The sequence below is a fragment of the Taudactylus pleione genome, unplaced genomic scaffold (genome assembly GCF_031769625.1).
Source record: "Taudactylus pleione unplaced genomic scaffold, aTauple2 ptg000080l, whole genome shotgun sequence".
NCBI classification, from domain to species: domain Eukaryota; kingdom Metazoa; phylum Chordata; class Amphibia; order Anura; family Myobatrachidae; genus Taudactylus; species Taudactylus pleione.
The window spans coordinates 10989066-11006707 of NW_028284482.1; the positions used below are offsets into that span (position 1 = coordinate 10989066).

At 44.5% G+C, this 17642-nt stretch overlaps 2 protein-coding genes across 4 annotated transcripts in view; one reads left to right on the forward strand and one right to left on the reverse strand.

The window, feature by feature from the left end:
• PMM1 (phosphomannomutase 1) overlaps nucleotides 1-806 on the forward strand; it is a 64205-nt gene extending 63399 nt beyond the window's left edge. Inside the window, exon 8 of the mRNA XM_088468068.1 lies at nucleotides 627-806. Coding sequence (XP_088324194.1) covers nucleotides 627-632 — 6 coding nt within the window. The 3' untranslated portion in view covers nucleotides 633-806. The remainder of the gene's footprint in view (nucleotides 1-626) is intronic.
• The window catches only part of CSDC2 (cold shock domain containing C2), a 40687-nt gene that overhangs the window by 7806 nt on the left and 15239 nt on the right, over nucleotides 1-17642 (reverse strand). For all 3 annotated transcript variants that reach the window (XM_088468069.1, XM_088468071.1, XM_088468070.1), the window contains exons 2-3: nucleotides 5664-5876; nucleotides 587-709 (exon numbers count right to left, since the gene is read on the reverse strand). In XM_088468069.1, the coding sequence (XP_088324195.1) occupies nucleotides 587-709; nucleotides 5664-5833 (293 nt within the window). In that variant the 5' untranslated portion in view covers nucleotides 5834-5876. The remainder of the gene's footprint in view (nucleotides 1-586; nucleotides 710-5663; nucleotides 5877-17642) is intronic.

A 17642-nucleotide genomic window follows, 5' to 3' on the forward strand; every position in this document is an offset into this window, starting at 1 on the left:
CTGCACGGATTCATTTGATATGTAACATGTGCTTCATTCTCTGTTGCAAAAGGATGCAAAACGCAAACTTGGAATGAAAAAAGCTGCGGCCGCTGCATTGTAGCACTTCGTATACAGATTCAGACTCAGTCGCACACAGATATACAAGTGTCACATATCAAATTAATCAGTGCAGACTCCTGGTGCGTCTTTGTCGCATCGCGTCTAGGACACATTTTCATCCGAAAAAGACAAAGAAAAAAAAAAATACTCGGCGTAAGGAAACGTCGCACAGATCTGGCGTGCAGAGAAAGCCTATGCTGCAACTTGAGCAACAGTGTATGGAGGACTCATATGTAGCTAAACCTACAAGAGATGTGAGAAAGCCCAGACCAGACCTTATGCTGCTTGTATCTTGCCAGATGTGCAACAATATGTCGCCCTGAATTATTTATCGACATCATACAGTAAAAATGCACAGGTGGAGAAAACATGATCTTTGTAAACAATAAAATATATTGTAAAATCAATATGAAATATAGCTGATGAATGATAAACTGACAGGTAGCCAATAAGAAAATGTATTGAAACTAAGCAGAGCACTTACTCGGAAATGTGCACAAATATGTCTTCTGTTCCATTCTCAGGAGTGATGAATCCGTGGCCCTGGGAGCGAGAAAACTGCTTGCAGACACCTTTGTAGATAGGTCCTGCAGAAGCCCGAGCAGTGCTGGTGGGAGACCAAAGAAACAAAGTATTACCTTGCTGTAGTCACTAATGTGATACAAGTAGAGCACTATGCAGGTAATAAAGTCAGTGATCCACTATATCAGTACATTGTCCTATCTCACATTTATTCAAAGATCAAAGGTTCTCATAATCTTGAAATTAAACTGAGGACACCCATGTGACATGAAATTTACTCAGTTTGTTAATATATCACTTGCTTTGTTATGGGATAGGATAAAGCACTTAGAGCAGGGATATTCTCCCGGATTTAGGAGGTACGATTTTCACCTATTCTGTTAATATGTTTGTCAGCAGTCTGGAATAATGCTGCTAAAAATTTGTAGTGGTAAAAAGGGACTACTTGGAAATACTGGGCTACATGGGTGCCCTGTCTATAAATGTAATGTGAACGTTAGTAGAATGTATGGCTTGCTTTATATAAAAGCTCTGCAGGCCTGGATTAGGCATAGTAAACTTGTGTCACTGACAGGTGCCTCAACATGACTCTTTTATTTCATAATTAAAGTGTGGATTTAAATGAGGTGGGAAAAGATCTTAGGGGACTATTCATAATGTTAATTATCGGGGTCTGAACAGACACGGCGCGGAGACAGCGGGCGCGGAGACAGCGGATCTGAAAACATTGGATCCGAAAATCATCTGTCTCCCCGAAGCTCTTCACTGCTCCTTCTGGAGCAGTGACACTAGTGTGCCTGCATGACCTACAGGTCACTCATTCGCACAAAAGCCGATAGGATCCCTCTTCGCAACCCGGGACTACGGGAGGGGAGCACTCGCCATCTAAAGATGATGAATGCTCCCACAGCCAAGCTCCGAAAATATTGTATTTTCGGAGTTTGATGAATTCTGTCTCCGTATTAGTGAATGGAGATAGTGGGCCATTCTGGGAGAGAGAGGTAAGTAGGAGATATCTGTGATATCTTCTGCATTACTTTTTTGATGAATGGCCAAAAACGTAATTTCTACAAAAGCAGGTGAATATGTTTACTTACACATAAAAACAAGGCAACTGCACTCACAATGATAAAAACATGTTAAATTTAAGTTCATGGTATGGAAAAAAAATTCAAATATGTTTCAGAATGTTACAATTGTCTTTCGAAATTAAGTTAACATTTATTTTACTCCTGCATCTTCGGGGTTTTACCGCATTTCCCATATGTACAAAGAACTGGAATGCAATGCAATGCTTTGTACAGATGACGGTACCCTGTAGAATCCTATGGGCTTCTTTTCGGGACGCTCCCCCTTGGGAGGGATCCGATCGGATCCCTCCCATAAGCCCCTGCTGCCCGCGTATTAAACCTGGAAGTCCCTCTGCCCGGCAGCATCCCAAAGGACAGCTCTTATCGGGAGAGCTGTCCTTTGCAATATTCTTGGTACATATCGCGGTAATGAACTGCGGTATGTACCCGAAGACAGACTGGATGTACCGAATCGCTAATGCAATGCTTAGTACATCCCACCCTCTCACACCCAGCAACTATTGAGTAATCTACAGGAGTGCACACTACTACCAAAGCTCTACAGAGGGCAACTGTAGCATTTGCAGATGGATGGATATGATTTGGGAGATAATACTGTTGCTCCTGAATGATGCACCTGTTATCTAACATGATAAGACACACTCTAAAGGTGTGTACACTCCTGACCGATATATCTGAAGATCGACCGTGAAGAACATATGTTCTGCATACAGACTGTCCGATTTATTGTGACTGACGTCACAACTGATCGGGCATGCAGCAAGTGTACGGGCAGTTGGCTGACCGCTCATACACACAAAACGAAGGCCCAATATATCTGCAGATCTATTGGGCATCGGGGGTGCAGCAGAGCAGACGCGATACATCTGTGAACGTCGTCGTATCTCTGGTACAGACTGGCCGACGCACACATGAAATGAACAGCCGATATGTCGCCCAGTGTGTACCCAGCATAAATAAAGTAGTATTATGCAGATGTTTTGTGGAAAAAGCATAAACATATATAGATCTAAACCACACACATGAAAGCATTAAAAAAAAAACAAAAAAAACCCCAACATCTCCCATTTGTTATGGGCGGCAGTTTGGTGGTCCAGTGTGTTACTGTGTAGTTGTAGAGATTGAGAAAAACACCTACTAGTGATACACTTTCAAAAAGTGCTCATGCTTAATATAATGTACGCACCAACACAAAAGTGTAATTCAGCTTATCTGTGAATCTTGCTTCAAGTTTGTAGTCCAGTAATTGTAGACAGATTCCTCACCAATGGTTAAATATATGAACAAAAGAAGAATAACATGGTGCAGAGGTTCCAGAACTCTGCCATTACAGTCCAGGTTTTAAGGATATCCATGGTAAGATGGTTAAATCAAATTGACTGCAGTACTAATTAAGTCACCTGTGCTCAAGCATGGATATCCTTAAAACATGGACTGTAGTGGGAGAGTTTGGGAACCTCTGACAGTGTGTATTCTCACAACAAAAAGATAAAGTGCTTGTGCTAGGCCAATCAAGTGTAAAATAAAGTGGCCAGACCCATATAAATAGTAAGCATATCTATAGTAACTTTAGTAACTTTCTTGGATCTGGTTTATGGACAACTTCTTACCTCAGCCCATAAGGTGGAAGCGGGGTCAGGTAAATGGTGTCATTAAGCCCCGCCCCCCTCATGGCATACTGCCATTATTTTTGAGTATATGGGAAGGGACGTAATGACACTCATAAATAATAATAACTGTATTATGCCTTGAGGGAGCAGGGCTCTGATTGTGGTCATTTGTGAGGGCTTCTAGGTACTCAGAAACCCCCCCCCCTGCATGCGCCACTGATATTACTTACTTTCTGGTCTCCTGGAGTGAAATATAGGTAAGTTGTCTAAACTTAAACTATCTTCAAGTTTTTAAAGCTACTATGGGGTCTAGTTACTAAGCAGTGTTAGGAGACAGACTGAAAAGTGATAAGTTGCCAGCCAATCAGCTCCCAGTCATTTTTCAAACACAGCCCGTGAGATGACAGTTGGGAGCTGATTGGCTGGCACCTTATCACTTTTCACTCTGTCTCCTAACACAGCTTAGTAAATAGACCCCTGTATATCAAAAAGAAGGGACAGCAGTACCAATAAGGCTCTTCTGGTAAAGATCTTGACCATTAAGTGATAGGTGCCGCTATCATCTCACAGCCTTTTCTCATACTGGCCATAAGTCCAAGCATACACAGAATAACATTTTGAAAATGGCCGTGACAGGGAAGGAGGCCGCTATGCTTTTTGAAGCTTGATAAATATGGTATAGAGTACTATTGAAAATAATGGGGACTGTCGTCTTTATTTATTAACATTTACTTATATAGTGCCAGCACATTTCAAAACGCTTTAAAATTTGGAACAAAACAGTGTTAGGTCTTTCAAGTTATTTAGCCTAATGCAAGTGATATTTTTGATATTGCCTGCATTAGGTTCTTGTAAATTAGCCTGCATACGGTTTCCAGCGCATTATTGTAGTCAATCCTGGCATTACAGCCCATTGACACTGGCAGGCGAGAATTTTATATGCCAGAGTGAATCTCGTATAGTGAAGCGTCACTCTCTTATACATATTATGACTGTTGTCACTTAAATAGCTGAACATAGCTTTGACTATTTAAAGAACTACGAGTACTTCTAAATTAATAACTAAAAAGTCTTGCTTAAGTTAGAGATACTGAACGGTCATTAAATAGTTAACTTTTCATTTTGGGCATGTTCAGTTGGAGACACACTGAGCCAGACGAGGCGGCGATGTCGGACGCAGTGAAGCAATATTTTATATCTGAATCGCACCATACATACGTTAAAATTTTGTTCATGCAGAGTTGCAGCACAAATTTAGACACACAGTAGCAGAAATGTAAGGGGCGTTCCTGGGCGCTGACTGGGAGGTAACAGGGGGGTGGCTACAAGGCGCACAGATGGCAGTGTCGCTAATAGCATTTGCTCCTATAGGAGGCCATACGCACATGGAGAATCTGCTCCTGCCATAGCGCTGGTGCAAGTTTTGAAGGTGCGACCGATGGTACGTCTAAAGACTCTCCAGATGGTAATGTAGCATCTATAGATGCTGTGGGGGGTATTCAATTAGCCGCTGGGTTTCCCTCGTGACTAATTACCAGCAAAAATCCCTGCGGCGCGGGGAAAGGCTGTTCAATTAAACAGCCTTTTTCCCACACCAAAAAAACTAAATAAATCGATGGGGATTCAGGCACGGAAACCCACTGATTCCGAGTAAACTGCGGAATCAATGGGTTTTTCCCCACGCACGAACCAGATTTGGTGTATTTTCCGTGGACTTTACCTCGCACCTCCATGAGCTGCGAGGTCTAGTCCGACTACGGTGGCTGGCGCGCGGGGTAATCCCCTCTAATTGAATTGCTCGGGTGCAGCGATTAGCCGCGGGGTAAACCCTGTGGCTAATTGTAAACCCTTTGGCTAATTGAATACCCCCATGTGAGTGGGCTTCTCAGTCCTTGCACATTCTGACACATGGATTTATAACAGGGAAGGACTTTGTAGCGGCATTAGCATAAAATCGCAGCCGTGACTGCGGCGAAAGACGCAAAGATGGCCGCGACTGCTTTCAACTCAGCATCAGGCCTATTATTTTTGACCATTTACGCTCAAAACTGTAATAGAATATGTAAACAAAAATGATGAGTACATACTGTATGTAAAATACATCTGTGTAAAAAGGTCATACTGTAGATGGACATTACACAATTGTTTAAAAGTAGAAATGAGCGGTTTGGTTCTACTCGGTTACACTGGGATCTGAAAAATGGTATCTTATTGGCTATCTGGCTCTCACATGTTTAGGATAGCCTATAAGATAAATCCAAACTTGAGCTAATTTGGCAAAAAAGAACATATTAGAACTGAATCGCTCATCTTGATTTATAAAGTGTATGATACATACGCTGAGTATGTCCGAGTCCTTTTGGTTGGAAGTGGACTAGGCAATTCCCCTAAATGAAGGTGACTCCATTCCCAGAGTCGGCTCCCTTCTCTGTGGAAAGGATAGGACGGTGCCATTGGCGACTTTGGGGACTGTATAGGTTGCGTTGGAGTGGTGGGATTTGACGACATGTCTGCACAGATCAAAACGAAGAAGGCTTTAATCTTCTGTTACCTAAAGAAAAATATAATTCATTATTGAAGTAGAATAACAATAATATAATAATCTTACTAACAACAATAATAATGTATTTTATCATTAAAGTACATTTGACCATGGCTCTGATTCTTAACAAAAAAAATAAATACTATACAATATAAGACCACATCAGCAACAACCTCAGCAGCTTCCTATGCGGACAGATCCCAAATAAATAAAAAGTTCCCAGTATAAATTAATCCATCTTTGACATTAGAGTTCAGCAAAATCCCATGACAAGAGATTTATTCCTTATTTAAAGACAATGGTCAACTTTTTTTTGTATATATACACTGACAGTCCTCCTGGCTATCAGAATTAGCAGGGTGGTGGAGCATGTTGCATAGTATAAACTCACATCTCATCAGTGGCAGATTTTACCTAGGGACCTTGGTCCCCCTCGTGCGAGTACTGCTAGCCCCTACGAGGAGAGGTGGTCTAGGAATGACAGTGAGTGGCTTGCCATTGGAACAGAAGTGTGTTTAGCGCTTAGAGCTTCCAGTAGGAAGCCCACATTGTACTAAATGCAGAGTGCAGATTATGCTAGAAGCTGTGTTAGGGTGGATGCACATACACAAATAGTGATTGGCAGACACATGCATAACGCATAGAACATGTGTTACACCCACTGCCTGAACCAAAAAAAGGTGCCGACTGGAGCTGAAGACTGGACAGCCCCCTAAATGAATGAGGAGGGAACTGCCACTGCATCTTATTATATATAGATAGAATACTCTCAGCAAGAGACAGATCACTATTTTATTAGATATCTTTGATCAATGTAGTCAACTCTGATCTCTGGGACACAAGCCTGAGTTGGGAATAAAGCAGGTAAATGTGCACCTTAGCAAAACCATATTGCACTGCAGGTGGGGCAGATGTTAAATGCATGTTTTCCTACTTTTCAAAAAGCTTCTCAGGGAGATTGTGAAAGCAGCACCTATGGGCGTGGTGGTAAAGTGGGCGTGTACTGCTACATCTGAGAGGCGTGTCATAAAATTGCCTTACATCCACATGTAAACGAGCCCCAAAGCAGTTAGTAAGATCTACTTGTTGAAGAAAGCACACTGATACATTTCAGAAAATACATGTAGCCATAGGGATCATTGTACCTTATAACCAATGCAGGGAAATGATACTAATTATACTATTTGAATGTATACATCTCTGCATTTGTTATATAGAACAGCTACATAATGATGGCAAGATGCAATCAGGGAGAATGGGAGACAGGGAGATTGCTACTATTTCAGGGAGTCTCCCTGACAATCAGGGAGAGTTGGCAAGTATGGTTAAATGTCTAGAGATATACATGAGAGAGTCATGTTCAAACTCAAATCTAAATTGATGTGTAAAAAATAAAGCTGTCCAGCATTTGTGGGCTACATGCAAAAGCAGCCAGTACTTACCCACATGAAATTGTTTATGTATTTGCACCCCTTGTAGTGCAATATGGTTTGTCCAGGTGCAGCGTTACATGCCATTTCTTGCTTTACTCCTAACTCAGAATCAGGCCCAAAGTCTCGGTTCTTATTCTTGAGATTTAGGGGTAAATTTACTAAGCTTGAATGACATCGAAGACGGCAAAATCAGCCGTGAAATGCATATTCGGAATTTACTAAATGCCAAAATCGTCCGACTTTGCTCCATTCAATGTCTAAATCTCAGCCGAGAACACCTGCACTTCGGACGGTAACATGTTTTCGGACACATAGACCATCAATTCAACTCGGCAGCCTTTTACCATAGACATAAATAGGACCACAAAATTTACAAAGGATTCGAATTTGTCATCACGTCCGAAATATAGTGCAAATCGTCCGCAAAAGATGCAGACGAACCCAAATAGAAATCTCAAATAGAACACCTTTTTCATTTTGAGTTGGACATATGAACATACTTAGGGCCTGATTCAGACCCACTCGCGAGCGGCTGTCCGCTCGCAAGTGGGTCGATGTTCTGCACTGAGCATGCGCACGACGGAGGGAGCTCCGTCGTGCGCATGCACCAGACGCGACGAGCGAAGGAAAGTCCTTTGCTCGTTGTGTCTGATCAAAGGGGGCGTGCTGTCGATGTTGATTGACAGCACGCCCCCTTTGGTAGGCCTGACGGGGGCGTTCCCACGGGAACGCCTCCCGTCAGAAGCTGGCCCACTGACATCACTAGTGATGTCAGTGGGAGTGATTTTGGCTCTGATAGAGCCAAAATCATTCCGGAGCTTGCGGTTGAAAACCTCAACCGCAGGCTCCGGCTCGCAGTTTCGATGGTCGCGATGGTCATGACCATCGCGGCCATCAAACTGCACGCTCGTATAGCCTGTGGGTGGTGACCCACAGCTATACGAGCGTCCAGGAGGACGCTCCATTTTCATGGAGGGCGGCCCTCATTCAGAGCGTGCGCTCTGCTCAGAGCGTACGGCTCTGAATGAGGGCCTTAATCATCACAGACAACTCTGTACGCACGGATCAGACCATGATACATGCATTGGTATGTAAAAAAAATAAAACACAGATGCATGGATGGATCAGTGAGGTCTGTCTGTGTTTCTGTGTTAAAAAAATCTAAAAAAACCCCCCAAAAAACGCCGTCCCCCCCATCCCCAAAAGATCAACCAGCGACTGGGCTTTGGAGACGCAGTACTGGTTGTGCTAATTACAGGGGACAAATGAGGTAGGGGTCCACTGTATTAAGCACAACCAGCACCAGGCTATTCAGAACCAGCCCTGGTTGCCAAAATACAGGGGACAAATGACGTAGAGGATCCAAGTATTTAGCGCAACCAGTACTGGGCTCTTATCTGGTTCTGGAAATACAGGGGACAAAAAGCGTAGGGATCCCCTATAATTTCCATAACCAGCACAGAACTTTTTGTAGTGGGGGGGTTATGCCACAGCCAAGGGAACCCTTTCACCGGGTCCCCCAACCAAAGCTAGTAAGCCCAGGCCAGGGATCCCTGGGGAGGCAGGGGCCCCCCAATAAAGGGGTCTCCCTCTCCAGGGCACCCCAGGCCTGGGCTGATAGATAGCCTGGAGCATTGGGTGCCGAGTTGATAGTATAGTGTGGTGCATTTGAAAATATTTTGCAGTAGAACTACTGGTCCCAGCAAGCCTCCCCTGCATGCTGGTACTAAGAAAACCACAAATACCAGCATGCAGGGCATTACATGGGGCGTTCCACTGCAAAAGAAATACTTAAAAAAAACAAAAAACACAGAACTCACACTGTAAAAGATTAATAAAACACACGCACACTCACACATGTATGCCTGAAGCCCATGACGTCCACTTCTCCAAGTAGATAATCCATAGGTACCTGTAAAAAACAATTCTATACTCGCCTCTCCCTATGCGTGGATCACATCCTCTTCGTTTCAAAGTAGGCATCCATAGGGCTTGGCAAAACAACAAACCGAAAAATCACGGACCAGCATTACCCTCCCAGGCTATAAGCCCAGGTCTGTGGTGCATGTGCACACCATTTGCCCTTTTGGTCAAACCCCTTGTCACCTGCATTATAGGAGCGTATGGAGACTCTGGTGGCAGAACTCCTCTTTTGCTGCCCCTGTGGCCCCTTTAAGCATTGCTTACTTTTGAATATGGGACTGTAGGAAGGGGTACCTGGGGAACCAGGTGCATCACAAGGGGGGTGCGGGCCGCACCCGGTTGTCACCCGCCAAAGGATGACACCAAAGTGCCGACTCCTCCTCGGTGACCGGAGCTGGGTGCAGCACTATAGCATTATGTGCAACACTCGGCTCCTGACACAGTGAGGGAGCTGACACTGCAAATACACTGGTCCCTGGGGGAAATCCGCATCTCCTGGACCCCCCAGAGTGACAAAAATGGTGGTTCGGGCCATGAGGCCACGCCCCCTCTCGCGAGACCAAGACCCTTTTAACCATCGTCATGCACACTTTAAGCCCACCCCTACCCGCACCGTGTATCACTGCAGGGAATTCTATAATTAGGTCTAGGTACAGTCTGTTGGCAGTATTTCTTAATTGCCAGGCGGATGCCTGGTCAGTAAAACCTCTAGAGTACCCAATTGATAGTTTTCTCCTCTCCCAAATGCCCTCCCTTGGGGTGTAATCTCGAGTATAATCTCCCATAACAGGCCCCAGAATAAGGGGATACATCAACCTTGGTGCTATTGATGTTATCACTTGCACCACTTGTTCCCTCATGGTCACATGTAGACAGACAGTCATATTCCTCAGTGTCTCCATGGACACACATGACCTTTACTGGTGGCAAGTGGTCCATCAGTACTTCTGGAACCAGAGTGCTAGACACCAGCGTAACTTCACTGGCTGAATCCACCAAGACCAACACTGCCTGTTGCTCTATCAGGACTGGCACTCGGAACAGCAGTGGGCTATCCAGGGATGAGGACATGGTCACACTGAAAAGGAAATGTGGAGCCCCGTCGCCCCACTGAACAATCCATTTGCTCCTGCCTATTTAGACAATTTCTCTGAAAGTGCCCTGGTTGGCCACACTTAAAGCACCCTCTTGGGGTCGCCCTCCGCTATGCGCCCACATTTTGTGCGGATTATTTTCTGAATATTGGCCTGACAACCTTCTCTGCAGTCTGGGCCATATTTACCAGGACCTAATATCAGTCAATGGTTACTGCAAGCTCCTCAAACAACTGTGGATCATTCTGAAAAACTAATCTTTGCAGCTCCTACTTTGGGTTCCGCACATAGGCCCTGATTCAGAGCCGGACGCTCTGACCAGAGCGCTCGCTCTGAATCAGGGCCCACCTCCATTAATATGGAGCATCCTCCTGGACGCTTGTATAGCTGTGGGTCACCACCCACAGCATATACGAGCGTGCAGGATGATGGTCGCGATGGTCTTGACCATCGCGACCATCGAAACTGCGAGAAAAAGCCCGCGGTTGGGTTTTTCAACCGCAAGGCCAGGAGTGATTTTGGCTCTATCAGAGCCAAAATCACTCCCACTGACATCACTAGTGATGTCAGTGGGGCCGGCTTCAGACGGTAGGCGTTCCCTTGGGAATGCCTCCGTCTGTCAGGCACACCCCCGGCACGCCCACCAAAGGGGGCGTGCTGTCAGCCTCCATCGACAGCACGCCCCTTTGATGAGACACTCCGAGCGAAGGAAAGTCCTTCTCTCGTCGTGTCTCGCGCATGCGCACGACGGAGCTCCCTCCGTCATGCGCATGCGCAGTGGGGACCATCGACCCACTTGCGAGCGGACAGCCGCTCGCCAGTGGGTCTGAATGAGGGCCATAATGGCCAATTGCCAAGATTTCCAGGATCATGTCCAGCGGGTTTCATTCAGGCTCTAACCAACTCTGTGTTAACTTCGCCAGATTGGCTAGCTGAGCATGCTTTGCGAACCCCGGCCTATATCACCAGTCATAGAAATGCTGTGTCCCCTACCTGCGCCAGAATTGCAATCTTTAGATGCTGATAATTCATCACTTGGGCTACAGGCATATCCACATAGGCCAGTTGTGCATCACCCGTCAGATAAGGAGCCAATTGTGCCACTCAATCCTCTATTGGCCATTTAAGCAGAGTTCCCCTCCTCTCAAAGGACAATAGAAATGTCTCAACATCATATTATGGGGAAATCTTCTGCATTACGGCAGGCCTGCATTCATCCAGTAGCAGCTGACTGAGCTCTGCCCACAGCAGTTTGTTGCTCACCAGCTGGACCTCAGCAACATGCTAGCATCTGGACTTGCGGAGCCTGTTGTGCCACAGCAAGATTACTCAAGGCTCAGAGGATTTTCTCCATCTTGCTGTCTGAGCTGACAGAGTAGCTAAATTGGGCTTCTCTTATAATACACAGTCCAGGTGTGTGAAGATATATAACATTTTTGGTGAAATAGTATTTTTCTGTGGCAGAAAATTCACTGCTGGAAGAACCGCAAGTCATGGCCCTCTAACAGCCCACTTGGCATAACTAGCTGGGATTAGTAATAGAAACATCTTACAGAATGAGGATACTAGAGAGAGAATGGGCATACAAGCCAAATGTAGAGGTTACAGGTTTGTAACCAGGAGACAGGCAAACATGTCAAGGCCACAGACAGACGTACAATGATCAGCAATGAGCATGATCTTGTACATGAGAATACCACACAGTAAACACTAACAGGGATGCTGCTGTCAGGCAAAATGATCTAATACTCTGGCAACATCTTGTAGCCAGAGTTAGGCTTCAATCGGCAGCTCCCATTCAAGCTTCGTGCTCCTATGACATCAGATAACTGTTCCTTTAAGACGCAGGTTCTCAAACTCGGACCTCAGGACCCCAAACAGTGCATGTTTTCCAGGTCTCTCCACAGAATCACAAGTGAAATGATTAGTTCCACCTGTGGATCTCTTAAAATGTGTCAGTTAGTAATGACTACACCTGTGCATCTGCTGGGTGACCTGGAATATGTGACCTGTGTGGGGTCCTGAGGACCGAGTTTGAGAACCACTGCTTTAAGTTATAGCTGATGCTGCTTGCCCCTCCCTAGAGGGAGCCTTGGACAGGGAATGGTAGCTGGATTTAGATTAGAGCAGGGGTTCTCGACTTCAGTCCTCTAGTTCAACAGGTCATGTTTTGTAGATTTATTTAATATTGCACAGGAGAGTTCATCTATTGTGCTGGGTCAGTCATTATCCCACCTGCTTCCACCAACAGAAATCCTGAAAACATTATCTGTTGGTGCTACCTGAGGGTAGGAGCAGGGGGCCCGTGTGCAGACACATTCAGCAAGGATCGATATTGTAATCGCGTACGCAGGCAGACGATTATTCCGTAGTGCACATGGATCGGTGTGCGTGCGCAAATTCTTCACTGCAATCGTGCAGAGCAATCACAGAGTGATTGAAAGGCAGAGAGCATTTGGGGGTGGTGATGGGGGAGTGGTCGGAGAAACTAAGGTGTGCCAGTGTGTTTGAACGCTGTTACAAGGGTGTGCATAAATTAGACCCTGCGACTGCATATGCAGCTTGAGTGCTCACTGCGTACAGGAAAGTTAGCAATTTATAAGTAAGGTCTGACCTGCCCCATAATTGTGCAAGAGGTTTCCGATGTTTTGGATGGATTGTAAGGTATTACGCATGTGCAAGAGGAGAAGTGGGCATCTGCATGTTGTCCGTGCGAGTGCTTTGTGATTGCAATTATTATCATACTTTCACAGCAGACCTGCGTGAGCGATTGCAGCCGTGATCGCATCAGTGATCCTTGCTGAATCAGGCCCTCAGTGCGGGCCCCTTCCTCTCTCCTGCGGTGCAGTACATTCTGAAGCCTACGGGCAGGGTATAAGACTATATGGGTGCAGGGTGTGCGGTGTGGGCCCCCCTGGACCCAGGGGCCCATTTTCCCCGCACTCTTTATAGATACGCCCCTGGGTAGGATTTGAGTGACACGGCTGGAGAGGAATCTACAGTACATTGATATATGAAAAGAATATACACAGGCGCTTAAGAGTGAAAACGCACTCCCTGATTCAACAAAGCTGAATGGGATAGTCAGTCCCAATAGAAAAGGAAAGCCAGTATATATAAATAGCAGCTAGTGAATCAGGGGGTGAACACAATTGAAAGATTCGGTTTATAATAGGTTCATATTCACAATATTATTTATTTCCTAAAATACAGAGTAATAAGGCAACACAGTCAATCTCATTGCAGTCACATTTTTAAGATTATACAGATTATTGCTCCATGTACCTATAGAAATAAACTACATACTGTATGAATTTATCTCCCCTTGAACACTTGGTCAAGTTCCACTGTCTGTGGAGATTGCACCAAATGAGTGACATCCGATCCTTGTACAGATAAATGTCTCAGGAGATGTGTGATTTATGGTGCATACACACGGTCAGATTTTCTGTCAGATCTGAACGATAACGATTTTAAAAATCGTTCATATCTGAAAGAAAATCTGACATGTGAGCCTGCAATGATTAACGATGCGCGTTCCCGTTGGTCAGATAACGATATCTGACGTCTGATGTGTTTGCAGTCAGATTTGGACGATTCCATTCATTTTAATACAGTCTAAAATCGTTCAATTCATTGGTAAAATCGTTCATCTGACATATCTGACTGTGTGTATGCACCAATAGAACACATTTGTAATGACATTGAAAGACAGACTGTGTATTATATTTCCAGAGTTACTGGAAATAGAATACACAGTCTGTCTTTCAATGTCATTACAAATGTGTTATATGTTATTATGTTTGTGTAACTCAATTTACATAATCTGGGGCTCCAGAATAGAATAGAGTGAAGCATGCAGGAATGTATCAGAAGCCCTAGAATAGATGAGTGTATCCTTTTTCACTGGAAGTGAAAACTTTGCTTGTGGAAACCAATGACTATCCTGAAGGTCATCCATGGATTGTATTACATCTGACTCTACTATCATTGCTAAGGCCTTATGGGAGAAAAAAAAAAGACTTTGGGATAAATTTATTAAGCAGGGCTTTCAAAGCCACCACATCTTCTGCGATTTCAGATGATTAATTCAAATAGAAGTAATTTTAAGTAGAAAACATGCCTGGTTTGTATTTAATATTATGGATCTTATGTAAAAGCCCCCAATATAGCTTGTGAGTCTGTCTGTATTTTTAAAGCTAGAATAGAGGTAAAAGAGGCACCAGTTTGTGCAGACACACTCAGTATGCCTCTGGAGCCTCTGCGTGATGTCATGTGCATTAATATGGGGCCAAGAGGTTTAGTGGGCCCCGGACCCAGGCCATATAGTTGTCTGCCAAGTGCCTGGAAATGCTGGCTAAGCTATTTGATCTGACCCATTGCCTGTCTGAATGGGGTGACATTACATATTCAGTGAGTGTTATAATAGTAAGGGGACACTGTAATGTGGCATAATCCAAACTGGACACTGTAAGGCTACATAATATGAACTGGAGGCACTGCAATGTTGCACAGTATAAACTGTGAGCATTACAGTGTGGCATAATATGATCTGAGGCCTTTACAATGTGGCATATTATAAAATGGGACAATACAGTTACATCATATATATTGGGGCCACTACTATGTGGCATAAAATGAACTGGGGCCTTTACAATGTGGCATATCATGAACTGGGGCCTTTACAATGTGGCATATCATGAACTGGGGCCTTTACAATGTGCCATATCATGAACTGGGGCCTTTACAATGTGCCATATCATGAACTGGGGCCTTTACAATGTGCCATATCATGAACTGGGGCCTTTACAATGTGCCATATCATGAACTGGGGCCTTTACAATGTGCCATATCATGAACTGGGGCCTTTACAATGTGCCATATCATGAACTGGGGCCTTTACAATGTGCCATATCATGAACTGGGGCCTTTAAAATGTGGCATATCATGAACTGGGGCCTTTACAATGTGGCATATCATGAACTGGGGCACTTCAGTTGCATAATATATTCTGGGGACATTGTATAACTTAAAGTAACTTGGGGGCATTGTATGGTATAATGTGTACTGGCAGCACTACAATGTGGCATATAGTGAACTACGGCAATCCTATGGGGGATAACATTAACTAGGGTAATATACTATGTGCTCATAAAAGGAACTGCGGTACTACTGTCAGGACTGACTATTTCAGTACGTAAAGATAAACTACATTTGCCAAAGTTCCAATGTGGTCGTTGGAGGAGCTATCCTGGTTGCCGGAGTTCTCCACATACAGGGGATAGTTAAAATGATCATCTGTCTCAAAGGTGTTGTCAAGTTGTGGGATTTCTGATTGCTTATTATTTCAAACCTGATTCAATTTGGGTCACATGTTCTGAACTTCCTATGGATCACAGACCTCTAGTATAAAGCCTGATACTAACCGTGTCTCAGTGTCTGTGCAACGTTGCTTGCAGGTCTTTTCTTGGACTCCTGCCAGATCCCTGCTGTGCCTGTGGTTTGCTGTGGATTTTGCTATATCTCTGTCCGTGTTCCGGTTAAACTCCTGATACTGGTTACCAGCCGCACTACAGAGCTCAGCATTACCATTGCCTAAGTATTGTTATTCTGCTCCATTGCTGTGGTTGCATCCCCTGCTGGATTATTTACTCTGCCTGTTGTATTCTACTTCCGTGGACTTTGAACTCACCTTTACTACAGTTGTCAACTGCATCGTTACAGTTTCGTCGCCAGACCCTTCGTGCATCGCAGGGCTCAACCCCGCTCCGGACTCTCACTACATCACAGGGCTCAACCCGCTCCGGATTCTCGTCACGCTGCAGGGCTCAACCCTGCTCCAGATCTTTACTACATCACAGGGCTCAACCCTGTTCCGGATTTTCATCACAGTACAGGGCTCAACCCTAGTAAAGTCCTTTATACCATCCTGAGGTCTTAGCCTCATATTGGACTCGGGGTTCCCCACCACATTAGTATCAGAGACTTTAGTTACATATGGGGGTTTACTCCTATATTGGCTACTGCATATCTGAACTTCTGTGTTGTTGAGACTTTATGTGAAACGTTGCTATATATTTTGCCTGTGAATAAATCCTATTTACTTTTATCCCGTATTACTGAGATTTCATGAAAAGGTCATTCCTAAAACCACCTCAGTTTATAGTGCCCAGTAGGCCTGACTCCTTCCAGGAGTCTCAAGTGTCGGCAGCCGTGACTACTACTATGAGGCATACAATGAACTGATGCGGAGAGAGGGGTCTTGCTAGAAGTATTACGGTGTGGGCCCCTTCAAAAAGTCTGGCTACGCCCTTGGTCATATGTTCAGGGGTGGTTCCAGCACGATATCCTCTAACAGCACCTCCACTTACCTAGCTATGACTCACAATGGATAACACACAAACACACACCTACCTGAAAAGTACTTAACCTGAGCTATGGAATGTAGTCATGTTACCTATAGAGAGGCCTGTACTTCGTTTGACAAAACTTTTTGGGCAAAGGGGCAACTATAGCTACAGCAATGGATGGAGAAGACATTGTGGAGCATATAACTATTGAGGGCACCATCACAATTTTCATATCAGGCCCAGACATTTAGTTTGTCAACATTTAGTGCGCAAAACATATGCTGCCTATTGCATGTACTACCTGCTTTGCATAATGTGGTAAACAATGTTGGTTCACTATATATAATACCTCTTAAAAATTAAATTATTCACTGATATACAGATACCACTTCTGCACTGTCAAGTTCTTCTGTCAACATACGGATTATGATCTGTGATTTTACCTACAAGGCAGTTGCCACAACCCATATGCTGTGCTGCGCTAACAGGTCCCCACTTGCCAGTTATGTTGTAATAATGTTTGCTATTTAAAACCCTTCAGGCATCATCTGCTTGCATCGTAGGCTCTGGTGAAATTGTTCCTGGCACTAGAGTCCTTTTAAAAACTGGTTCCTAGGTTCTCTACGATATCCTAATTAAAGGCAACATATTTAGGATGCAATTAACAAATTTGTGCATTTCTGCAGGTTTTCTAGTACATCTCAGGAGCTAGGAAAGACACTTTTTATGTTACATTTTGTAACAGCATTGTACCTTGTTTCCTGGCATGAAGGTAAATCAGCTGGAAAGTAGAAGGACTCTTGCTTTAGACTGGACTGCAAGTCAGATTGTGTTCAACATCATTCATAGGGGTAAATTCAAGCAGGAAGGGGTGAAGTGCTGTTACAAAGGCATGTAATCGCCAGCAACAGCACCTCATCTCGCCCTCTTCTCATCCCCAGGTCACTCCCCACTGGCAGATTTTTGTACGGAGCC